At 45.8% G+C, this 26,527-nt stretch overlaps 1 protein-coding gene across 1 annotated transcript in view; it reads right to left on the reverse strand.

Moving 5' to 3' along the window:
* Positions 1 to 24,669, reverse strand: part of LOC138282988 (E3 ubiquitin-protein ligase TRIM39-like) — a 162,678-nt gene extending 138,009 nt beyond the window's left edge. The window contains exons 1-4 of the mRNA XM_069221081.1: positions 24,233 to 24,669; positions 10,287 to 10,364; positions 2,379 to 2,456; positions 845 to 922 (exon numbers count right to left, since the gene is read on the reverse strand). Coding sequence (XP_069077182.1) covers positions 845 to 922; positions 2,379 to 2,456; positions 10,287 to 10,364; positions 24,233 to 24,649 — 651 coding nt within the window. The 5' untranslated portion in view covers positions 24,650 to 24,669. The remainder of the gene's footprint in view (positions 1 to 844; positions 923 to 2,378; positions 2,457 to 10,286; positions 10,365 to 24,232) is intronic.
* Positions 24,670 to 26,527: the final 1,858 nt, after the last annotated feature.

Genomic DNA, 26,527 nt, shown 5'->3' on the forward strand with positions numbered 1-26,527 from the left:
ACTCTGGCGGCTCCCCTAACTGACCTCTTAAAGAAGGGGCAGCCCACAAAAATAGCAATATTGACCCCAGCCCAACACCATAGCTATATAACCCTACAAAACTGTCTCACGACCAAACCAATTTTGCACTCTCCCAGCCGACTACCTATCCCGTTATCTGTTGGCTCGGGGACTCGAACAGCCCCACTCGTGGGAAGGGACATGTAACCGAGCGCCCGTCGCCATGGTTACACAAAAAAACAAACCTGATGGCCCATACCCATAGGGCACGCCCGGGAGAATCCCTAACCCGGAAGTAAAATCCGATGCGGATATCCGGGATCGAGAAGCCAAAAGAGAGGAAGAGAGACGAGACGGGGCGCGCGCAAGATAGACGGAAGGAGCGGAGCCAGAGGAAGGAGCGAGCAAGCCGAGTACGGGATCGAGACCCGCGGAAGGGAGCATAGCGGAAGTCGAAGAAGCCGACGACATAGACGCAGAGGAACCAAGGAATAACGGACGTGCGTGGCTCTCACAGGTACGGGCATACCTTAATGTAAAAGTCCTACCCGAGTGGATGCGGGTAGAAAGAAAGAGAGAAAAGGGGATCGAGGAACCGGGAAGGGACCGGGAGGAGGGGACCTAAATAGAAAAGCTCAGATTCCCCTAACAACACGCAAGTAGGTGGTGAAGTAAACCACTCTCCTACGTATCGGATAATAGAGAGAGAGAAAAAGAGAAGAAATTAGTAGCATGGGAAACGGGTGAAACACGATAAACCAGTTTACTCCCCACACCAGCCCCACACTCTATCCTCACCTCCCTACTAACCTTTATCTAGTCAAACCCAAACGTCTACACTTACCTGTTTTTTTCTTTCCATTTTCTTTTGGGGAACGTCATCCTCCTTGAGGTTGGGATCGAGACAGTCACCCGGAACACCCTAGGAAAAGAACAGACAGAAATATTATCTTTCTGGTCACTCGAGAAGACGGCAATATCAGAGACATTTTTCCAATGAAGAACCGGAACAGAGTATACAATTCCCCTAACCCATATTGCAATAAAAAAAAGAACGATATCACCATATTCAGTGTCTCCAGAGTTCTTTGCAATCCTGTTCCAAGCGAGAACCCACTACAGTGGTGTCAGAAGTGGGATTTGGAGACACCAGGATACTGTACGTTATCCAAAATGGAGGGTGCTCCCACCAGATATCTCGAGGCCATTCTCCTTTCCAGCATTAATACCAAAAACATAGCTAACGCCATGATCGGGTTTTTTACCCGAGTAGGCTTTCCCAAAGAAATACTAACTGACCAAGGAACACAGTTTATGTCAAACTTAATGTCCCAGATATGTCAACTACTAGGAATTAAACACCTGAGAACCGCGGTTTATCATCCGCAAACCGACGGTTTAGTGGAATGATACAACCGTACCTTAAAAACCCTTTTTTTAAAATCAGTTTCAGTGTCAGGCAAGGACTGGGATAGGAAACTACCCTTAGTTCTCTATGCCATTAGGACACATGAACAAGCCTCTACCAGACATAGGGGGTGATTCCAACTCTGGCGGGCGGCAGTAGCCACCCGCCAGGCGGGAACCGCCATTTGGCCGCCATGCGGCCAAAATACCGCTGCCCCCATTACAACATTCCCGCTGGGCCGGCGGGCGCTAACAATGTTAGCGCCTGCCAGGCCAGCGGGAATGAGGCCTGCAACACAGGAGCCGGCTCCGAATGGAGCCGGCGGTGTTGCGGCCGTGCGACGGGTGCAGTTGCGGCCGTGCGACGGGTGCAGTTGCACCCGTCGCGCTTTTCACTGTCTGCTAGGCAGACAGTGAAAAGCTGGCCGGGGCCCTTTTAGGGGACCCCTGCACTGCCCATGCCAGAGGCATGGGCAGTGCAGGGGCCCCCATTGGCCCCACGACACCCGTTCCCGCCATCCTGTTCCTGGCGGTGAAAACTGCCAGAAACAGGCTGGCGGTACGGGGGTCAGAATCCACAGGGCAGAGCTGCCTGCAGCGCTGCCCTGGCGGATTCACCCAGCCAGGGCATAAACGGCAGAAAACCGCCGGGGTGACCGTGGCTTTACCGCCGCGGTCAGAATGGCATGGGAAGCACCGCCAGCCTGTTGGCGGTACTTCCGTCATTCGTGACCCTGGCGGTCCAAGACCGCCAGGGTCAGAATGACCCCCATAGTCCATTTGAGTTGTTTTTTGGGAGACAACCCCGAACACTATTAGACATGGCGGCTGAGTTGTGGGAAGAGGAGGAAGGAGGAGAAAAAGCCCTTTTAGAATACACTAATGACCTAAAATCCCAAATCCAATCAGTATGGGAAGACGTCAGCGAAAATTTAGAGAAAGCCCAAAGTAAACAAAAACATTATTACGACCTGGTTTTTTCTTTCCATTTTCTTTTGGGGAACGTCATCCTCCTTGAGGTTGGGATCGAGACAGTCACCCGGAACACCCTAGGAAAAGAACAGACAGAAATATTATCTTTCTGGTCACTCAAGAAGACGGCAGTATCAGAGACATTTTTCCAATGAAGAACCGGAACAGAGTATACAATTCCCCTAACCCATATTGCAAAAAAAAAATGAACGATATCACCATATTCAGTGTCTCCAGAGTTCTTTGCAATCCTGTTCCAAGCGAGAACCCACTACAGTGGTGTCAGAAGTGGGATTTGGAGACACCAGGATACTGGACGTTATCCAAAATGGAGGGTGCTCCCACCATATATATGATGCAACAACTAGCCGAGGGACACAGGCACCTCCAGATTGTGTGGGAAGAGCAGCAGAAAGAGGCCAAAGTTGAGCGGGAAGCCCTACAAAACGCCCTTAAAAGCCAAGCGACTATCATGGCCAACAACCAGTTGGTTCATGAAAATGCCTTAAAGTCCCTGACCGATACCATTGCGGCTACCCGGGTTCATCCCAATGTGCCTAGTTCGGTGTTACAAAGGTACGAGGAAGGCGAAGACCCGGACACCTTTTTTACCAACTTTGAAAGAGTTGCCACATCTGTCACTTGGCCCCAAGATCGGTGGGGACAGTACATAGCCCTTCTATTGACTGGTACCCTCCATGCAGCCTATCAAGCTGTGAACCCTGGAGGTACCACACCATGAGCTACCAGGACCAGGACATTAAGAAAAGCATACTAGAACGAGTAGGGTTCGACACAGAACATTACAGGCAAAGATTCAGGAAGGCGAAATGGGGACTGTCGGAAAATCCAAGAGCCTTGTATTTCCGGATAAAATACCTGGGTCTCAAATGATTGGGTCCCATAGGAACCCACGGCGAGGACATTATAGAAGTCATATTACTAGAACTAAATCTGGAAGCTCTCCCGCTCTCCACACGTAACTGGATTAAGCAACACCCTAACCCTGATACCAATACCACCATTGAGTTAGCATGTGCCTACCATCGTTCCATGGAGTTTAAAAACCCCCATCTAAGGGTGTAACCCCCACCACCCCATCCCGTCAGACCCTTGGAAAGGTAAACTCCTCGGGGAGAAGACCCCTTGACGATACAGTGAAACCCCGGATAATGGAGAGGCCTTTTCCCCAACAACCCCAGTGTTATAGCTCTGGCGAGTGGGGCCATATAACCCGAGTGTGTCCCCTCAAGACCGACAAAGCAGAGCCCATGGAAATAGGCATCACCAGGGGTCAGGTCTATTATACAGGAAGCCAAAATACACAATACAAAAAAGAGTTGTTTCTCAACGGACGCAAGACTTTAGCCCTTATCGACTCGGGCTGCAGCCAGTCAGTCATCCGAGCTGATTTGACGGATGGCAGAACCCTCACTCCCGGGATCACAGTGACGATCTGTTGCATTCACAGAGATTCCCGAGAGTATCCCATGACATGGGTCTCTCTACTACGGGAGGGAAGAGAAACCAAAATACGGATGGGAGTAGTAGACCGCCTGGTGGAGGAAGCCATAATCGGACCCGACTATATGGATTTTGCTATTCTTTTAGATAGCACAAGGAACAGCGAAGAAAGTAATCCTTGGTGGAAAAAGGCTCCTTTTTCTAACGAACCAATCCAGTCTACAGTAACCCGTCATAAACCGAGTAAGAGGGAAAAAAGATAAACCAAAAGACTATATGGACCTAAGGATAAGGAATCTATCTGGGTAATTACATGAGCCGATACCTTCAATAATCTTCCCCCATTTCGCTCCTGTCAGAGGGAGGACCCCACTCTCCTTAACGCCTGGAGAAATGCGCGACCTTGAAATCTGGGAGATAAAGGTCCCTCTTTTTCCATAATTAAAAACCTGTTATATAGGATTACTGTAGGGAGTTGGCTCTGTATATACTATTTCAAACTAAGAAATAGTGTGCACAGAGTCCAAGGGTTCTCCTTACAGGTAAGATAGTGTCAGAAAGAGATAATTCTAATGCTCTATTTTGTGGTAGTGTGGTCGAGCAGTAGGCTTATCAGAGGGTAGTGTTAAGCATTTGTTGTACACACACAGGCAATAAATGAGGAACACACACTCAAAGACAATTCCAGGCCAATAGGTTTTTATATAGAAAAATATATTTTCTTAATTTATTTTAAGAACCACAGGTTCAAGATTTACAAGTAATACTTCAAATGAAAGGTATTTCACTCAGGTATCTTAGGAACTTTGAATCAACATAATATCATGTACAGTTTTGCAAAAATGGCAATAAGCTATTTTAAAACTAGACACAGTGCAAATTTCAACAGTTCCTGTGGGAGGTAAGTATTGGTTAGTTTTGCAGGTAAGTAAAGCACCTACAGGTTTCAAAGTTGGGTCTAAGGTAGCCCATCGTTGGGGGTTCAGGACAACCCCAAAGTTACCACACCAGCAGCTCAAGGCCGGTCAGGTGCAGAGGTCAAATTGGTGCCCAAAACTCATAGGCTTAAATGGAGAAGGGGCTGCCCCGGTTCCAGTCTGCCAGCAGGTAAGTACCCGCGACTGCGGAGGGTAGACCAGGGGGGTGTTGTAGGGCACCGGGGGGGACACAAGTCAGCACAGAAAGTACACCCTCAGCGGCACAGGGGCGGCCGGGTGCAGTGTGCCAACAGAAGTCGGGTTCGCAATAGGTTTCAATGGGAGACACCAGGGGTCACTTCAGCGAAGCAGGCAGGCAAGGGGGGGGGCTCCTCGGGGTAGCCACCACCTGGGCAAGGGAGAGGGCTACCTGGGGGTCGCTTCTGCACTGGAGGTCGGATCCTTCAGGTCCTGGGGGCTGTGGGTGCAGTGTCTTTACCAGGCGTCGGGTTCTTGGGAGCAGGCCGTCGTGGTCAGGGGGAGCCTCTGGATTCCTTCTGCAGGCGTCGCTGTGGGGGCTCAGGGGGGTCAACTCTGGCTACTCACGGGCTCACAGTCGCCGGGGAGTCCTACCTGTAGTGTTGTTTCTCCGAAGGTCGAGCCCGGGGCGTTGGGTGCAGAGTGGAAAGTCTCACGCTTCCGGCGGGAAACGTGGAGTCCTTTAAAAGTTGTTTCTTTGTTGCAAGTTGTAGTTTCTTTGGAACAGGGCCGCTGTCCTCAGGAGTTCTTGGTCCTTTTAGATGCAGGGTAGTCCTCTGAGGCTTCAGAGGTCGCTGGACCCTGGGGGACGCGTCGCTGTTGCAGTTTTTCTTGAAGTGGGGGACAGGCCGGTAGGGCTGGGGCCAAAGCACTTGGTGTCTCCGTCTTCTCTGCAGGGCTTCAGGTCAGCAGTCCTTCTTCGTCTTAGGTTGCAGGAATCTGTCTTCCTAGGTTCTGGGAGCCCCTGAATACTCAATTTAGGGGTGTGTTTAGGTCTGGGGGGTTAGTAGCCAATGGCTACTAGCCCTGAGGGTGGCTACACCCTCTTTGTGCCTCCTCCCTGAGGGGAGGGGGGCACATCCCTAATCCTATTGGGGGAATCCTCCATCTACAAGATGGAGGATTCCTAAAAGTCAGAGTCACCTCAGCTCAGGACATCTTAGGGGTTGTCCTGACTGGCCAGTGACTCCTCCTTGTTTTTCTCATTATCTCCTCCGGCCTTGCTGCTAAAAGTGGGGCCGTGGCCGGAGGTGGCGGGCATCTCCACTAGCTGGGGTGCCCTGTGGCGCTGTAACAAAGGGGGTGAGCCTTTGAGGCTCACCGCCAGGTGTTACAGTTCCTGCAGGGGAGGTGAGAAGCACCTCCACCCAGTACAGGCTTTGTTCCTGGCCACAGAGTGACAAAGGCACTCTCCCCATATGGCCAGCAACATGTCTGGTGTGTGACAGGCTGGTACAACTAGTCAGCCCACACTGGAAGTCGGGTATGTTTTCAGGGGGCATCTCTAAGATGCCCTCTGGGTGTATTTTACAATAAAATGTACACTGGCATCAGTGTACATTTATTGTGCTGAGAAGTTTGATACTAAACTTCCCAGTATTCAGTGTAGCCATCATGGTGCTGTGGAGTTCATGTATGACAGACTCCAAGACCATATACTCTTATGGCTACCCTGCACTTACAATGTCTAAGGTTTTGCTTAGACACTGTAGGGGCACAGTGCTCATGAACCTATGCCCTCACATATGGTATAGTGCACCCTGCCTTAGGGCTGTAAGGCCTGCTAGAGGGGTGCCTTATCTATGCCATGGGCAGTGTGAGTTTGGCATGGAACCCTGAGGGGAGTGCCATGTCGACTTAGTCATTTTCTCCCCACCAGCACACACAAGCTGTCAAGCAGTGTGTCTGTGCAGAGTGAGGGGTCCCCAGGGTGGCATAAGACATGCTGCAGCCCTTAGAGACCTTCTCTGGGATCCGGGCCCTTGGTACCAGGGGTACCAGTTACAAGGGACTTACCTGGATGCCAGGGTGTGCCAATTGTGGAGACAAAGGTACAGTTTTAGGGAAAGAACACTGGTGCTGGGGCCTGGTTAGCAGGCCTCAGCACACTTTCAAATCATAACTTGGCATCAGCAAAGGGAAAAAGTCAGGGGGTAACCATGCCAAGGAGGCATTTCCTTACAATTACCAACTCTGATGCCCAAGAAAAGAAACAATTGCTCATACCCGAACCTTATAGGCTCCAGGTATTACATTTAGCTCATAGTCAACCTGGCGGTGGTCATTACGGAAGAGAGAAGACTGAAGAATATCTCTTAAGAAGGTTTTATTGGCCCGGACTGTTTTCCCAGATTAGGAAGTTTTGCCAGCAATGCCCTAAGTGTCAGATTATAGATCCCGGACCCAAAAGAAAGGTTCCCTTACAACCCTTGCCCATTATTGAAGTACCCTTTTCCCGAGTGGGAATGGACATAATAGGACCCCTCGTACCCTCCACCAAGGGGTATAGATATGTATTGGTATTAGTGGACTACGCCACCAGATATCCAGAGGCCATCCTCCTTTCCAGCATTAATACCAAAAACATAGCTAACGCATGATCGGGTTTTTTACCCGAGTAGGCTTTCCCAAAGAAATACTAACTGACCAAGGAACACAGTTTATGTCAAACTTAATGTCCCAGATACGTCAACTACTAGGAATTAAACACCTGAGAACCGCGGTTTATCATCCGCAAAGCGACGGTTTAGTGGAATGATACAACCGTACCTTAAAAACCCTTTTTTTAAAATCAGTTTCAGTGTCAGGCAAGGACTGGGATAGGAAACTACCCTTAGTTCTCTATGCCATTAGGACACATGAACAAGCCTCTACCAGACATAGTCCATTTGAGTTGGTTTTTGGGAGACAACCCCGAACACTATTAGACATGGCGGCGGAGTTGTGGGAAGAGGAGGAGAAAAAGCCCTTTTAGAATACACTAATGACCTAAAATCCCAAATCCAATCAGTATGGGAACACGTCAGTGAAAATTTAGAGAAAGCCCAAAGTAAACAAAAACATTATTACGATCGCAATATGCAAATGAGAACCTTGAGTAAGGGGGACAAAGTACTTGTCTTTTTGCCCAGCTCTGACAATAAACTTCTGGCTAGATGGCAAGGACCCTATAAGGTTCTAGGAACTGTAACCCCTGTTACCTACACCATCGAAATAACAGAGAGTCCTAAAAGAACCCAAATATTTCACATAAACTTGTTAAAGAAATGGGAAGAACCTCCAAAACCCATAAGAACCCCATTAGCCGGTTACTTGTTTAATACCGTAAGGGAACTTGATATTGGGTGGTGTCCTACTCCTGTAAGCCCAACTCCAGAAAAAATGCAAAAGAATGCATGTCTCTTGCCGAAACAAAAAGATCAGTTAACCCAACTACTCTCCCACCACGATAAACTGTTCTCTACCCAACCAGGAAAAACCTCGTTAATACAACATCATATTAAAACACTACCTGGAAAGATAATACGATTGCGAACCTATTGCATACCCGAAGCCCGAAAAATCTTAGTGGAAGAAGAAATAGAGAAAATGCTATCCATGGGAGTTGTAGAGCCATCAAAGAGTCCCTGGTGCTCCCCAGTCGTATTGGTCCCCAAACCTGATGGGTCAATCCGTTTCTGGATTGACTTTCGACAGGTCAACGCCATATCCCAGTTTGACACATATCCCCTTCCCAGGGTAGACGATCTCTGAGAAAAGCTCGGGAGGGCCAAATACATGTCCACCCTTGATTTAACCAAAGGCTACTGGCAAATTCCACTGGCAGACACAGACAAAGAAAAAACAGCCTTCTCAACAGCCTCTGAGCTTTATCACTTAAATGTCCTCCCCTTTGGATTACATGGTGCCCCCGCCACCTTCCAACGCCTTATGGACTCCCTCTTACGACCATATACCAGATACGCAGACGCGTATCTGGATGATATTGTTATATATAGCGAAACCTGGGAGGACCATCTAAACCATCTCCATAACATATTCTCTGTTCTGCAGCAAGCAGGACTCACTGCTAATCCCAAGAAAAGCCGCCTAGCTTATACCGATATTGCATACTTAGGCTATCACATAGGGGGTGGTGTAATAAAACCACAATTGAACAAAGTGGAAGCCATTACGCACATAGAAAGCCCTACTACCAAGAAAGAAGTGTGCTCCTTTCTAGGTCTTGTAGGGTACTATCAGAGATTCATCCCCCATTTTTCAACTCTGGCGGCTCCCCTAACCGACCTCTTAAAGAAGGGGCAGCCCACAAAAATAGCAAGATTGACCCCAGCCCAACACCATAGCTATATAACCCTACAAAACTGTCTCACGACCAAACCAATTTTGCGCTCTCCCGATTTTAGTCAACCCTTCCATTTACAAACGGATGCCTCAGATGTAGGCCTGGGGGTGGTTTTATTTCAGAAAAGTGATGATGGCACAAGTCACCCCATTGTGTTTATCAGTCGTAAGCTCCTACCCAGGGAACATCGCTATCCGATTATAGAACGTGAATGTCTGGCCATTAAATGGGCCATAGAAAGCCTACAATACTATCTTTTGGTACGACCGTTTCTGCTATATACTGATCACGCTCCTCTGACATGCCTATTGCGCCATAAAGATACCAAGGACCGCATACTTAGATGGTTTATGGAACTCCAACCTTTCTCCTTTCAGGTGTGCCACCTTCCCGGAAAAATAATGGGCCAGGCCGACTACCTATCCCGTTATCCGTTGGCTCAGGGACTCGAACAGCCCCACTCGTGGGAAGGGACATGTAACCGGGCGCCCGTCGCCAGAGTTACACAACAAAGCCCGAACCTGACGGCCCATACTCCGGGGGCACACCCGGGAGAATCCCTAACCCGGAAGTAAATTCCAATGCGGATATCTGGGATCGAGAAGCCAAAAGAGAGGAAGAGAGACGAGACGGGGCGCGCGCGAGAGAGACGGAAGGAGCGGAGCCAGAGGAAGGAGCGAGCAAGCCGAGCACGGGATCGAGACCTGCAGAAGGGAGCATAGCGGAAGTGGAAGAAGCCAATGATGAAGACGCAGAGGAACCAAGGAATAACGGACAATGCCGCCACGTCCCTGGAGGGGCGTGGCTCTCACAGGTACGGGCACACCTTAATGTAAAAGTCCTACCCGAGTGGATGCGGGTAGAAAGAAAGAGAGAAAAGGGGATGGAGGAACCGGGAAGGCACCGGGAGTAGGGGACCTAAATAGAAACGCTCAGATTCCCATAACAACACGCAAGGAGGTGGTGAAATAAACCACTCTCCTACATATTGGATAATAGAGCGAGAGAGAAACAGAGGAAATTAGTACCACCGGAAACGGGTGAAACACGATAAACCAGTTTACTCCCCACACCAGCCCCCACACCCTATCCTCACCTCCCTACTAATCTTTATCTAGTCAAACCCAAACATCTACTCTTACCTGTTTTTTTCTTTCCGTTTTCTTTTGGGGAACATCATCCTCCTTGAGGTTGGGATTGAGACAGTCACCCGGAACACCCTAGGAAAAGAACAGACAGAAATATTATCTTTCTGATCACTCGAGAAGACGGCAATATCAGAGATATTTTTCCAAGGAAGAACCGGAACAGAGTATTCAATTCCCCTAACCCATCTTGCAATAAAAAAAGAACGATATCACCACATTCAGTGTCTCCAGAGTTCTTTGCAATCCTGTTCCAAGCGAGAACCCACTACACTTTTAATCAAAACTTTTGAGGTCTGGAAGGAATTGCTGTTGGGTACATGAGTGTTTTGATTTATTCACGGCTGAAATTAATTACATTGGTAATAATTGTCTTAAACCAATAATATCCCATCAAGCAGGATTGGAAATGCTTGGGCTGAAAGACTGTAAAGTGTGAGGACATGTTGCTCCAGGTTTATCAGTTAATTTCAGTAGGGATAGGCCTGTACCAATAATTTTAATAACAATTCTTCCACAGATAATAACGTTGAATGATTAATGAGTCTATCAGTGATTTCTGCAAGTGGTGATCTGATTGCAGACTGAATAGTTTGGGAGCCTTGTGTCCTCTGCCATGTTGTGTTGGCTGTCATTGTAGCAATGAGACTGCTGAATTCAGGTGCCAGCATCACCGGATTGTGGGGAACTGAGTCCAATCCCACACCATGTGACAACTGTCAGCCTACCCCTTCCAGCCAGCTTGCAGTACCTCACCAGCACCCAAGAGTACAGGTGATTTGTGGCAGCCGTGCATATGACATTCTGATTTCTCAGGGAAACAGATCTTATCCTTTTCTCCCAGTTACATTTGTCTCACACATGCAAAGACAAACAAAAGCAGGAATTGGTTCAATTAATTCTATTGAATCAACTGCATTCTACATAAAAAGGCATGTACTGCAATAATAAGGATAATGAAACATAATAATAGCAGAGCCGTGACAAAGAAAGTGAAACATAAGAAAAGTCACACCATAGTGTCACAATACTAGGTTTTAGAATTCCTACCTACCTAGAGCACGACAGTGTTAGCCCTAATCCACCCTTTAGGAACCCTGGGAAGACACTTTTCCCCATACCTGAATATGGTAGTAGTGAAGAGGGATGTTGGTCTACCAAGAGTCTTCTCCTATGTAGGTGGGAAGGATGTCTAGTCTCAACAGGCAGCTGCAATGAAGCAAACAGCATGCAGGGGCAACTTCTGGCTGGAATTTGCCTCTAACGTTTAGGGGTCAGAGAGATGTTTTATAATAAAACAGCTGGTGTTCTAAGAAGACTGCCCTAACCTCAAAACACGTATGTTTCCATGAAGTGGCAGAGAACGTGGCGTTCCACTTTGTACTGATAACATTATTGTGTAAAGCCTTGTGCAAAGCACAGAGTGAAAATGTCATGGTAAAAGAATGAAAACAGTTTCTAGGCTAAAAGTGCAATAGATAATGTTTCTAAGCTAAATTACCCAAGCTGGAGGTCTATGGCTAAAATAACGTGGCCATAAAAAGCTGCTAAAATAACATCAAAACACACTCCCCTTGTTGGTTCAGAGTGTAGAGGTTAACCCAATTTGCAGTACAATAAAAATAAACTAAAATATATAAATATCCAAGTTGACAAGCAAAGCACACTGAAGCAGGTCAAATTAAAAAGAGTCAACTTAAAATATTACAATGTTTTTATGAAAAGCCAAATATCATATTTAGCATTGAGCAGTAATAGAGTTTATTATCTCTTGTACAGTGTCAACAGTTAAATTATTACCTCTGAGTTGTCTAACGAGCTGGCCAGGTGGTCAGGAAAGGCAGCTCAGTATTTTTCTGCCATAAAATGAGCTCCAATCAGAATGAGAGTTGACCGGGGTGCACAGCTCCAACAACCTCGGAGAGATGGGATTGAATTCAGCGGTATTTGTTGCAGTGGACCTGGAATTTGCAAAGGCATCGCTAGCCTTACAGGTCTGTTGGTGTCAGGTAAGCCTAAGGATCTGCACAGGAACTGTTGCTTAAGATTGTTGCCAGTTTTCTTATCACTGTCGTACAAACCCATTTTTCTTAGGTGTCAGGAGTAGAGGAGGCTCTTTCTTAAGATGAATTGATTTCTTCGAGTTGGTAGATAACTAGAGCTTGTGGCAGAGTTTAATGGCATGTGCTCCCTGAGGTCAGGAGTGGACACCAGCCAAATACTGACAGTCTCTCGGTCTGTGGGTTCTAGGCTTGTTATGTCGATGATTGGATCACATACTTTTGTTGTTTGAACAGCCCTTGTTGATGCCCACTCTATATGTGGGACAGCCGCAGGTTTAGCAGTCCTTATTTTCCAATCCAGAACCCACAGAGAGCCCAAGGGAGCTCTGGTTAAAAGAGTTTCAGGCACAGCAGGTCTGAATCTGATTCACTTTCCACAGTAGGCGCAGTAGAAGTGCCCAATGGTGGTAGCAGAGATAAGCTGGAGACTTTGAAAGGCCTTCTCTGGCCCTGAAGGATTTTTTCCCCAGCCTGTCATCATCCTGATGTGGCAAAAGGGTTTATTTGGGTAGAAACCAGTTCTTGTTATTAAAAAGAACCCCCAATCATGTTGTTGCATTTTACATTTTAAATTCTGAGTTTGTACTTTTCCAGACCAAGCACTTCTAACCTATTCAGCCTACCAGTATGGATGACATGTGACTCCTACACCTTGTAGCCCTCTGCCTTATGTAACATTTCTTATACACTGATTTACACACCTATGATTGATTGACTCTGTGTAATGTGTATGCAATATAAAGTGCTCTGACACACTACACTGGTATGAGTGGTGCTATAAAACGAATTGAATGCATCTGGAAGAGAGGGGTAATGGAAACGCGAGGGGCACTGTTGAAGGGTGGTAGTGAGGGAATCCGTGGTGGAGGTTGTCAGTGGGGGGGACGCCAACAAACATTGTTGCACAGGGCTCCACCAGTGCTAAGACCGGCCCTGCTTGCGCTCCTCGATTCCTCGCACGGTTGTTTAATCTGTTCAGACGCTGCTGTAGTGTGTTCAATTATGTACCCTGACCTGAACAGACTACAGCAGCATCTGCACCCATTTAACAATTTAATATTCTCAACCATTATAGAGAAAACACAATGGGGCATATTTAGAAGAAAGTGGCACATCAGCTATGGTACGCCACTTTCTTGTGCCCCCGTGACCCCAAACATCACCACGGTAGCGCCGTATTTACAAACGATGCATTGGGGCACGTTACCACAAAAGCATCAAAATTGTTGATGCTATTGTGGCACATTGGTCGACTAGCGCCAAAAATTATGTCACTAGTCCAGCAATGCGTTGGGCAGGCGTTAAAAATGATGGGAAAATGACGCAATGAAATCTCGTAAATTTCACTGCTCCATTTTGGGCCTCCTAACAGTGGAACGCCCCCCTTGCGTACATTATGCCTGACGCAGGCACACCGTGGCACAAGCAGTTACAAAGTGGCGCAATGTTTGTCATGTTTGCAGGGAAAAGGCCTCCTTAATGCTATCTTAGCCTAAAATACAATGACGCTAGGCTGGCACAAGGATTCACTAGGGGTTTCTAAATATGCCCCAATACTTTGTAAATTAAGCAACAGTTTTGAGGAATTTCAATACAGAGAGGGAGAGAGTATGTGTGCGTTTTTGTCTGCGTGTATGTAAACATTCCTGGTCAGATATCTCACCATACCTGCCTGAAAGCACCTGTACCCAACTATTTATCAGAAAACACATTTATTAAAGGTGCGTAACACTCCAAACTCTCGCCCTGAAGCTACACTCTGCCTCTACATGAATGGATGAAGACACATTTCAAGTGTGATCATTAGAAGCAGTCAAGTGGGTTACGAAAATTTAATTTTGATTTCAGGGGGGTTTTAGAAGCAACCACTTGTAAAAACGTTATCAGAGCCCAGTCCCCTGCGGGGTAGAATTGTTTGCTTTATATCCTAAGGTAGGCTGGGATAGCTAGTAGAATGTCATGTGTAAAGAAATCCAGAGTTTTCCACCCTTTACTATAATCTAGGCAATTCGAATGGCAGCACTAGGCTATTATGAATGCAGTAATGTACTTAATATTTATTGTATAAGGAGTATGACAAAGTTTCAGCAGTCTGTTGGTATGAACTATCATGTTGTGCTGGGCAGACTCCACTCAAAAGCAGATCTGAGTACTAGACGCATCTGTACACAATATGGAGAAACGTTGTTTAGATTCAGTTATCATCAACACAGAAATTAAACTTCTAGCTTTTCAAGAGCCATTCTTTAGACACGGAGGTTTTATGGAGTCTAAGCAAAAACGGTGGAGAATATTAAATTGTTTAATGTGTATGAAGGCGGCTGTAGTCCATTCAATCATGTGCTCGAGCTAATGGCTGAGAATATTAAATTGATTATTCTGTGCAGACGCTGCTGTACTGCTGCCAAGTTTCCGGTCTGCTTGTGTGTGACATTTCCATGTTGCAGTGTTAAAATATGTGACGTTTCCTAGTCCATGTGCGACACTTTGACACCTACAAACACATGTAATCATTGTCCCAATCAGAAAAATATCACACCAGTAGTTAAACTGTTACCCAGAGGTCAAGTCAATGCCCTGCAGCAGAGAATTTGCCATAACAGCATCAGGAATTATTCATATCATATCATAATCCTTTTATGTTGCTAAAATTGCCCTAAGTGGGAAGGGTATGCCCAGATGTGGGTCCCTTGCTCACTGTGCCACTGGATTCAAGCTAGCCTGGCTGATGCAGGGTGATACCCTGAAACCGGGCCCAGGATGCTTGTTTCCGGTCCAGTGAGGACATGGTTTGGCAGTTCGGGCTGGACTGTTCCCATGAGGAACAGGGTCAAGACTGATTTGCATATGGCTGGGTCTAAACTGGGGTGGCATGGTGAGCAAAAGAATGATGGATTAAACCCAGATCTGTGACTGGGGGTAAGTATTTGCATTGCTCATATCTCCGTCCATCATCCTTTTGTGTTGCTAAAGTGGAAGGGTATGCCCAGATGTGGTTCCTTGCTCACTCTACCACTGGATTCAAGCTAGCCTGGCTGATAAAGGGTGATACCCTGAAATAGGTCCCAGGATGCTTGTTTCCGGTCCAGGCAGGACCTGCCTTGGCAGTTCGGGCTGGACTGTTCCCATGAGGAACAGGGTCAAGACTGATTTGCATATGGCTGGGTCCGAACTGGGGTGGCATGGTGAGCAAAAAAACGATGGATTATACCCAGATCTGTGACTGGGGGTGAGTGTTTGCATTGTTCAGCACTCCATCCATCATCCTTTTGTGTTGCTACACTTTCTAAAAGTGGCATTTCTAAAATGGTAATATGGAATACAACTTCGCCAATAAGCAGGACTTTCTATTACCATTCTGGCCATACTAAACATGACAGGGCTACTCCTTCCAGATCAGAATCTACCACTTAAAAGTTTATGAGGGCAGTTCTCACAATAGTGGAAAATGAATTTCAGAGTTTCACATAACTACGTGTCCTGCCTTTTACTTATAAAGCCCCCTGCCCTATGGGTTACCTAGGGCCTACCTTAGGGTGACTTATATGAAGAAAAAGGGGACTTAAAGGCTTGGCAAGTAGCTTTAAATGCCAAATCGACGTGACAGTGAAACTGCACACACAGGCCTTGCATTGGCAGGCCTGAGACATGGTGAAGGAGGTACTTATGTTGGTGGCACAACTAGTGCTGCAGGGCCACAAGTAGCATTTCATTTACAGGCCCTGAGCACCTGTAGTGCACTTTACTAGGGACTTACAAGTAAATTAAATATGCCAATTGGGTATGAGCCAATGTTACCATGTTTTAAGGAGAGAGCAAATGCACTTTAGCACAGGTTAGCAGTGGTAAAGTGTCAAGAGTCCTAATGGAAACAAAAATGAGGTCAGAAAAAGAGGAGGAGGAAGGTAAAAAGTATGGGGTGACCCTTCAGAGAGGGCCATTTACCAACAGCGCCAAACACTGACCTCTTTCATAAGTTGTAGTCCTGTGGAACCTGACCGACATGGGCCCTTGGAATTCCCTGGGAGCATCCTACTGGGACTTTCTCCCAGGCCCAAGAGGCATAAATGTGCACTACGTTTCACAGACCTCGCACTGATATTAGCAAAAATATTGATCACCAAATGCTGGAAATCTGCAACTCCTCCTCGGGCCCCTTCATGACAAAACGAGGTTCTGAACTGGGGCCAAGTGGAAAATAGTGCATTGACATGAGAGGACTATGAAGAACCCCCACCTCCCTGAAATGGGACGTCCTTCTTGAGAGATTCGGGGCACAGGATGGCACCTCTGATATAGAGTAAAAACTAATCAGCCAGAATACAACAATCCTGGCCAGATACAGACTTGTGGACTCCACACTTGATGTACAATTCCGACTCACAACCCCTGGTCACTGATAGACCGCACCATTTTAACAACTCGAGAGCACTGGTTTCCCATTGCCCAACATAGTACACATATCTATGATGACATTAATACTCTAACCTCCATGTATACTTGTCATGGTGAACAAATGGTTTGTAATCATGTAGATTACCAGGTGATCTTGTTTTTTTAACGGGGTGGGTGGGGGTTTATAGCTGTTACGGCTTCTAGCACTGACTTCATTGCTTGTTAATCCTGTGGAAAAGTGATATAAGACACTTCAGATACCACCCTTGTGGTAAAAAGAAAAAAATGTTTAAACCAGTTTACTAATCATTATATCTTGTACGTCATGCAAAATCAAAATAAAGTCTGTGTTAAGAAAAATACTTTGCAAAAACATATAGTTATATAAATATATACATACAAATCAAAAATATTTTAGATTGCAACAATAGGCTTTAAATACAAATAGTACATAAGCCATTTGACAATGTGCAGCTCTGTTGTTTACATCCCAATTGTGAGCCGACAAAGATCTTCCAAAGGTCTTCAATACATGTACCATTTGCTTAAAAATTGGACATTGACAACAAGAAAATCCTTGTTGTCCAATTTAAAAAAAAAACACCCAGCACATGTTTCATCTGTTGGACTTCTTCAGGCCTTTTAGAGTATACATATCATAAATTGGAGATATCATCCAAAAACTTGACCTAGGATGACTGGGTTATAGTACATGATCTAATATTAACTGGGTATTGTTCGTTCTTGTTCACTATAGTAAGTCAAAACTAGAGACTACTGGTTTCCGTTGTAAAAACTGCAAAACTGTCAAAAAAGGTCCACCAAATATATGGAAATGGTAAGTAACGGAGTCCAAGATGTCAGGATCCACATCCAAGCCAAATACAACGTTTGGAGTAACCAATTCTTTCTTAATAATGTGACTTCACTTCTCATGTGAGTGCCCATGAAGATGGTAAAAACAGTAAAAGGAGTGCTTAGATGTAGCTAAAGAGTTGCCCCACATTTGAGGCTCTTGCTTTGGACAAGCTCGCTTTACTATCTCACAACTTCAGAATTAGTCTCATATTCTGGGAATCAAAAAAGGATGATATCTTCCCAATGGAGTATGGCGGACAGCTGTTTGTATGTGTATCGGAGGCATTCCATTTGAGAAGTATAATTCTGATATATACTATATTGTTTTAAAGTTATGGAAATTTAATTTTAGTGAATTACTACATTAGATATATTTGCTACAACATGCCGGAATACTCTGGGGTTTTCTGAAAATGATAGTAATTTCTGGGAGTACCAAATTTCTGCAGCATTCTTCTCCTCCACTTCATATCTACGTATTTTAGGCATTTTTTAAAATAATGTATTTTCTGTTTTTGCTAGGATCTTCTTACCATACCGCGTCCTCATCAATTTATTTACTTGACACTAAATCTAATTTTTGGTGTATCAGGGTCAACAGTAAGGTTACAGTTTTTCCCTTGGTTCATAGTTTTTAATTTTACTTGCTTTCAAGTTTGAAATATGAGACAAAAGACTGTGAAAACTTGCGTAGGTTCCATAATTTTTCTTTTATAGTCAACATTTAAAAATGGGGACATGTAATTCATTTATTTGGCTCTAATATATGTATCAAAGAATTCCTTCCTTCCTTATTCTTTGATATTAAGAGGTTCCCAACATATTAATAGCCTTGTCAGTTGTAAGTGAGGCTTGGTACTATTAAGTAGTTAGCACTTAGATGTGTCTAAGTTATTAGCGTGATTTCTGTTTAAGAAAAAAGTTTATGAGAATTTGCAGTGTAAGCAAAGAGTGAACTCCCATTTTTTATGGATGATTAGAGTCTGAGGGGATAGCTCCTACAACCTCTCCGATCAGTGCTCTATAACCTAATGAGGTTAGGGTTGTAAGCAAGAGCTTCCCCTTCTTTTCCTTTTTTAGGGTCGAGCGCAAAGCACTCTGTCCCTGTTCTTATCGATCTACGGGCTTGTAACAACGCCCATGTCAGGCCCATCACTTTGGTTGGTTTGTGGGCTTGCCTTTTACAATTCGCTTCATTTCATTAGTGAAAGGCATGCATACATCATGCCTTTTCCGGTGTTTAGCCCGCCTCGAGCGCACCGGCCAACTACTGAAAACATACGAGGCTCCATGTTTTCTGTATGGTTTCTGGACTACTTTATTTCGTAGGATGCGCGATCTCGCTGGGCAGTAGTCGAGCACTTTGCATGACCTCGACCCTGTTGCATTAATATTTGCACTTTTGCTGGTTAGATGGATAATTGCACTTTTGCAGATTACATGGATAAGTGCACTTCTGCCGATACATTTCACTGCGAGCGAACTTCTGTTTCTTTTTATGTGTTTGCTTTGTGCTCATGGCGACCGTCGGCTCACTTATGTGAAACTGTTTTACTTTTCAGTTTATGTGGCAAGAAAAGTCCGGTTAGGAGTTTACACGCTAGTAGCTTTAACTCGAGTAAATGCGAGACCCATTGCATTACAAATGCTTGTTTCTCATTACCAAAGCACAACTCTGGAACATCGAAGACCTGTAGTTTGTGCGGCATTAGATATTTTTGCAATAAAGTCTCCTACATTGATTATTTTCCTTAAACCACACTCAATATATATGTTAATAATTTCTCCACCATTTGCAGAATAGATAATGAAATTCCGTACATAGTGGCATATAAACATTACTTGAAAATAGACTCATATAATTTCATTTAGGTAGCTCTTCTAATTACACAATATTGCCTTGTGAAAAATCCATATGTGCTAAATACTGGGCCCAGAAATCTGTTTGCGATGTGCAATTAGTGCTTTTGAGCATACTATATAATTATATGAACTGGCCTACGTACTGATACTAATATGCCAGTTCATAAAATCCCAATTTAGAGTAGTTTTTAATCGGATCTACCCCATGAATAGTATTGCGTTATGTCACAAATGGAGACTGACTTCAATTGGTGGCCATCACAGGTATGGTGGTAGTGTGAAATCTGCCTTTTCTGCATTAGTGCCCCATATTTTCTAGCTTTTATTGGACCCAATATTTGTTCTGGCTTTAGAGCTCAGTGCATTTTACCACAGACAACCAGTATTAAAGTGTGTGTGTTTCCCCTTTAAAACTGGTTAAATTGGATTATTCCTCATTGTAACCTTGTACTTGCCTTTAAATCCCTCATATATGGTGTAGAAAGTACTCACTGAGTCTGGAAGTGAAAATGCCAATTGTAGGCTGCAACACTTATTGTGACATCCTCTACAGTGGCAGTGCAAACGAGGCTTCAGGCCTACCCTGTATAGCCTGACTGCTGCAGTATAACCTGCAGTGTAACATATTAAAATAATGCTAGTTGACAACTAAAGGCATCCTTTATCAAAATTAGTATGTCACCCCAATGTAAGCTCTGTTGCCCACTAGAGGAGTTGCATGAAATTTAAAAGTGGGACATGTGGAAATTTAATATTACCATGCCCCTACAGTGACAAGGTCCAAAAAACTATTTTCACTGTGGTAGGCCCAGCTGTTCTATGTCGAAAACCAGAGTGCAGATTAAAATACTAATACTGCCAATTTGTGAAAGGGGCAAGCTAGGAAAATTATTAAGCAACTATTTTTAATAATGATTACAAATCCAATTCATTGGTGGAGTCTGATTGTTAATAAATATTAAGGGAAATTAACTTTAAGAAAGTTAGCTTTACATACCTGAACTGTCAGAGGCTAATTAGCATGAACCTCTGCCAGCTCACAGCCAGAGATTAGCCTTAAATAGATATGAAAAGGTGTTATGCCTCTCAGGAGCAAACAACAGGATGACCTGAATTGGTGAATGGGTGAATGATTTTGCTGTTGCTCAGCAAAAGATGCAGGGTGGAGGCCTCCTTTTGCATGCACACTGTAAACTCCTGCTTGATCGATCTGTTGAGCCACATGTAACACTTGGGTGCATTTTAAATGGAGAGGACAGAAAGCCAAGACAACTATTGTGGCTCTCCTGTCTGGTTGTCTACAGACCCTGCTTTTGTCCTTCCAAACTTCTGTTTCTCGTTTTGTTGTTGCTTCAAACTGTATTAGCATTAGGTGTGAAAGGACACTACAATTTCCAAAGTACACCCCCCACTCAGAATACCAGTCTCAGAGCCCAGGTTAAGAGTGGCCAAAGACTTTCACCATATTGGAAATGCCCCATCACATGGTAACTTGGGCCTGCTTGCAATAAGGCAAATGGGAACTAATGAAAACGTTGGTAGTATTGGCCTTTTGTAGTTGTGACTGCTGCACACAGTGTCCACAGAGTGAAACATCAGAGGAGAGAGAGGTTTTAGTGACACCCTCAGGTGACTGTTGCACACAGTGTCCACAGAGTGAAACATCAGAGGTGAGAGAGGTTGTAGAGACACCCTCAGGTCGCTGCTGCACACAGTGTCTACAGAGTGAAACATCAGAGGAGAGAGAGGTTGTAGTGACACCCTCAGGTGAGTGCTGCACACACTGACTTCAGAGTGAAACATCAGAGGAGAGAGAGGTTGTAGTGACACCCTCAGGTGACTGCTGCACACACTGACTTCAGAGTGAAACATCAGAGGAGAGAGAGGTTGTAGTGACACCCTCAGGTGACTGCTGCACACACTGACTTCAGAGTAAAACATCAGAGGAGAGAGAGGTTGTAGTGACACCCTCAGGTGAGTGCTGCACACACTGACTTCAGAGTGAAACATCAGAGGAGAGAGAGGTTGTAGTGACACCCTCAGGTGACTGTTGCACACAGTGACTTCAGAGTGAAACATCAGAGGAGAGAGAGGTTGTAGTGACACCCTCAGGTGACTGCTGCACACAGTGTCTACAGAGTAAAACATCAGAGGTGAGAGAGGTTGTAGTGACACCCTCAGGTGACCGCTGCACACAGTGTCCACAGAGTGAAACATCAGAGGAGAGAGAGGTTGTAGTGACACCCTCAGGTGACCGTTGCACGCAGTGACTTCAGAGTGAAACATCAGAGGAGAGAGAGGTTGTAGTGACACCCTCAGGTGACTGCTGCACACACTGACTTCAGAGTAAAACATCAGAGGTGAGAGAGGTTGTAGTGACACCCTCAGGTGACCGCTGCACACAGTGTCCACAGAGTGAAACATCAGAGGAGAGAGAGGTTGTAGTGACACCCTCAGGTGACCGTTGCACGCAGTGACTTCAGAGTGAAACATCAGAGGAGAGAGAGGTTGTAGTGACACCCTCAGGTGACCGTTGCACGCAGTGACTTCAGAGTGAAACATCAGAGGTGAGAGAGGTTGTAGTGACACCCTCAGGTGACCGTTGCACGCAGTGACTTCAGAGTGAAACATCAGTGGAGAGAGAGGTTGTAGTAATCCCTCAGGTGACTGATACACACAGTGTCTACAGAGTGAAACATCAGAGGAGAGAGAGGTTGTAGTGACACCCTCAGGTGACCGTTGCACGCAGTGACTTCAGAGTGAAACATCAGTGGAGAGAGAGGTTGTAGTAATCCCTCAGGTGACTGATACACACAGTGTCTACAGAGTGAAACATCAGAGGAGAGAGAAGTTGTAGTTTAGTGGATAGTTGCGCAATATAGTTCGGAAGCCACATCTACGAGCAGGCCGTATTTATGCAGAGTGTGATTAATTACCTTGGGAAAATATGCCACTAGAAGTAACACCAAAATGAAACACAAGGAAGACTATTAATTGCAAAGCTCAAAGGATCAATCAGAGGCTCAAACGGCTTATTGATACCACACTCCAAACATCATGTGCCACCCCAGAATACAATGAAACGAAACACAGCAATAGAACTATTAAAAAAAAGAAAGAATAAACAGACCCGGTCCTGCTCTTCACGTGACCCTGCGTCAGGGAGCTCCTATGCCAAAGAAGTTCAACAACAGCAACTGTGTCAACCTCGGAACAAAAGGGAGCACTAGAGCGCGTGCCTGCTTCGACCTGGGGGGGACTGGTGAGTGCCAAAATCAAAGCAGATGCACACATTAATTGGGCTTCGAGATGCAGATAACAGCAAACACATTAGCACACGAGGAAAAAAAAGCATTGGTAAATGGAAGAAAATAGCGTGAGAGGCAATAGAAATAGAGGAAAGTAAGTGACTAGCACAGGAACCAATGAAAGCAAGGAGAGCAAGTGGGGCAGGATCTAAGCCTCTTTTGGGATTTATATTAAATACATTAGATTTCACAAACACAGAGCAAGCGCTATGCAGGCAAAACCTAAAAATGTATATTGAATTGGCTTTCCCAATTGGCATAAGCTGACATACTTAGAAGTCCCTAGGATATGCCTTCACCAGGCGTAACATATGCAAGGGGGCCATTCCCCCGTTAGGGGGCCCGCAAAAATGGTCCAGTGGAATCTATGAGATTTCAGTGTGCCATTTGTAGCGGCATTTTTAATGCCTGCACAGAGCAGGCATTAAAAGGAGGCACACCATTATTTGTAATGGGCCTCAATGTACTCTGCAGGGATTAGCGCCAACATTTGTGCCGCAAATCCTGCAAAGTACAACAGTAGCGTAAAAATGTTGATGCTATTGGCCCTAACTTGCGCCATGGTGCGCCGTATGGTAAATATGGTGCCCACATGGTGGCGTTAGGGGGTCAGAATGGGCTGCGTGAAAAGTGGCGCTTCATGACATGAAGAGCCACTTTTCTTAAATCAGGGCCTAATTATGTAAGCACAGCAACCGGGCTGGAAGAGGGAGCTATCTGTCTATGTTTATAAATCACTGCAGAATACACTTTAATCGTCAGTGTTTCTTAAAGATAGAGGCATTGCTCCCTCTTCCAGACCTATTTAAAAAAGAACACAGTGCTGAATAATTCCACCGGCGGAGTGGCAGAATTAATTAGTAATTCTGCGTTACAAGAGTAACGCAGAATTACTCCCAAATTCTAGCAGACAAGCTCATCATCTTTAGTGGTTCTTGGCACACCTACAGCCAGGACACCATTGGACTCCAGGCTAAGAAGTGTCCCTATACCTGTCAGGACCAGCCCAACGCAGCTCCAATTTAGCATTATACATGTTGCCTGTGATGTAGCAAGGTTCGAATAGGCCATAAGGTAAGCAAGGACCCCCCCCCCCCCCCACCCCCCCCTTGGTTTACACCACAGTCCTTCACCTGCCTGGCACTCTTTGATATATTTTTACCTTTTCACCCACCACCATACACACAACACACATGTGCACACAACCCCTCCCACGGTACAGCACGTGCAACAATAGTGCACGGTTCACATATACAAAGACATAGTCCAGTCCCTGGTGGCACAGTCTGTTCTGTCTCATGCTCCCCTCAGCAGTGTCATGGGTGCACAGTACAAGTGTGTGTACTCGCTTCTGATGCTGTGATCTACATTCTGTGTCCTGCATTTGCTCTATTCCTCAAAGCAGCTTGCTGTGACTTCACGACCCTCTGTTCTAGATCCTGACTCAAACGTTTACCTTGTGCTCCTGCTCAGCTTCCTTCATGGGGCTCACTCGGTGGTATTTATGTGCCCGGGACTCTCTACAGACCACGCAGAGCAGCCCTCCATCGGTTTCACAGAAGAGCTGCAGCCTCTCCCCGTGCTCCGCACACAGACTGCCTTTTACTTGGCCTCCAGGCGCTATTTGCAGCCTCTTCACCATTTCTGCCACGTTTGCTAATCCCTTACTCGGCTTCAGTTCTTTCTCCAGGTCAAACTTCTGTCTACATTCCGGGCAGGATTTCTCTAAATCCTCGCTGACCTTGAATCTTGTGAGACAGGAGAGGCAGAAGCTGTGTCCGCAGTCCAAGGTCACGGGGTCAGTGTACAGCTCCCTGCAGATGGAGCAGGTCGCCTCTTCTAGGAGCTCGGCCCTGGGGTCTGCAGCCGCCATGTCTGAGCTGTGCCGGGTCCTCTGCCTCTGGCAGGAATATCCTTATCAGTACCAGTGTAAGGTGTGTCCCACTCACAGCAACCTTTGGTCTGATCCCATGGCAGACTGAGGCAGGTGTCGAGCTGTTTATTGCTGGAATCAATGTGGGTGGCACCATCATGAGGCGACTGCTGCACACAGTGACTTCAGAGTAAAACATCAGAGGAGAGAGAGGTTGTAGTGACACCCTCAGGTGACTGCTGCACACAGTGTGTACAGAGTGAAACATCAGAGGAGAGAGAGGTTGTATGTGACACCCTCAGGTGACTGCTGCACATAGTGTCTACAGAGTAAAACATCAGAGGTGAGAGAGGTTGCATGTGACACCCTCAGGTGACTGCTGCACCCGGTGACTTCAGAGTAAAACATCAGAGGAGAGAGAGGTTGTAGTGACACCCTCAGGTGACTGCTGCACACAGTGTGTACAGAGTGAAACATCAGAGGAGAGAGAGGTTGTATGTGACACCCTCAGGTGACTGCTGCACATAGTGTCTACAGAGTAAAACATCAGAGGTGAGAGAGGTTGCATGTGACACCCTCAGGTGACTGCTGCACCCGGTGACTTCAGAGTAAAACATCAGAGGAGAGAGAGGTTGTAGTGACACCCTCAGGTGACTGCTGCACACAGTGTGTACAGAGTGAAACATCAGAGGAGAGAGAGGTTGTATGTGACACCCTCAGGTGACTGCTGCACACAGTGTGTACAGAGTAAAACATCAGAGGAGAGAGAGGTTGTAGAGACACCCTCAGGTGACTGGTGCACACAGTGTCCACAGAGTGAAACATCAGAGGTCAGAGAGGTGGTAGTGACACCCTCAGGTGACTGCTGCACACACTGTCTACAGAATACAACATCAGAGGCGAGAAAGGTAGTATGTGAATCCCTGAAACCACTGCTGCACATTGACTTCGAGAGTAAAACATCAGAGATGAGAAAAACTGTATGTATCATTCTCAGATCACTGCTACACGCAATAACTTCACAATAAAACATTACAGGTGAGAAAGGTTTACATACCACTCCAGGCCCCTGCAGCACCCACTGACTTCAGAAGTGAGAAGGGTACTACATGACACTGCCTTCAGGTCATTGCTGCAAACAGTTACCTCAGTGGAAAGCATCAGGGGGGGCCCTGTCCCCAGGTTACGGCTGCACACAGAGTAAAACAGCAATATTGAAAAAGTATGTACATGGTAAAGACTTCAGGCTACTACTGCACACAGTGATTTCAGACACAAACTGCAGCTTCTGCTAGCCAGTTGGCGAAGGAAAGTCCTGGTTTCATTAAAGACAGAGCAGGTGACTACTATGGAATTTCTTTGGTGCTGTTTACAGAATAGCACCTTCAAAGTAGTGTGTTATGTTTATTTGTAAAGCCAACTATCACCTAAGAGGGTATCCTGGCGCCGGGTGGTGTGTGCCTAGCCCTGCGTGGCATAGGTTGGGTAATTGAAAAGCAAGGTCTTCAGCTTCTTGTGGCATTCAAGAAGATGGGAAGAGGCTCTGATGCGGAGTAGGAAGTCATTCCATGCTCTAGGAGCGGTGTATGAAAACCCACATCCTCCTGATCTGACTCTGTGTGTGAGTGGAACATGTGCGAGAAGTAGTTCTGTGGAGCAGAGGTGTCTGGATGGTTGGTAGAAAGAGAGGGAACAGTTCAAGTAGGTAAGGCTTAAGTTGTGTAATGCCTTGCAGGTGTGTGTGAGGAGTTTCAAATGAGGGTGTTTGTGTATTGTGAGTCAGTGATGCACCCTGAGATGTGGTGTATTGTGATTTCTTTGTGGGAGATTGAGGATGAGTCTAGCTGCCGAGGAGGTGTGGATGGTTTATAGTCTTCT

Source organism: Pleurodeles waltl, chromosome 2_2 (assembly GCF_031143425.1).
Source record: "Pleurodeles waltl isolate 20211129_DDA chromosome 2_2, aPleWal1.hap1.20221129, whole genome shotgun sequence".
Lineage (NCBI taxonomy): Eukaryota > Metazoa > Chordata > Amphibia > Caudata > Salamandridae > Pleurodeles > Pleurodeles waltl.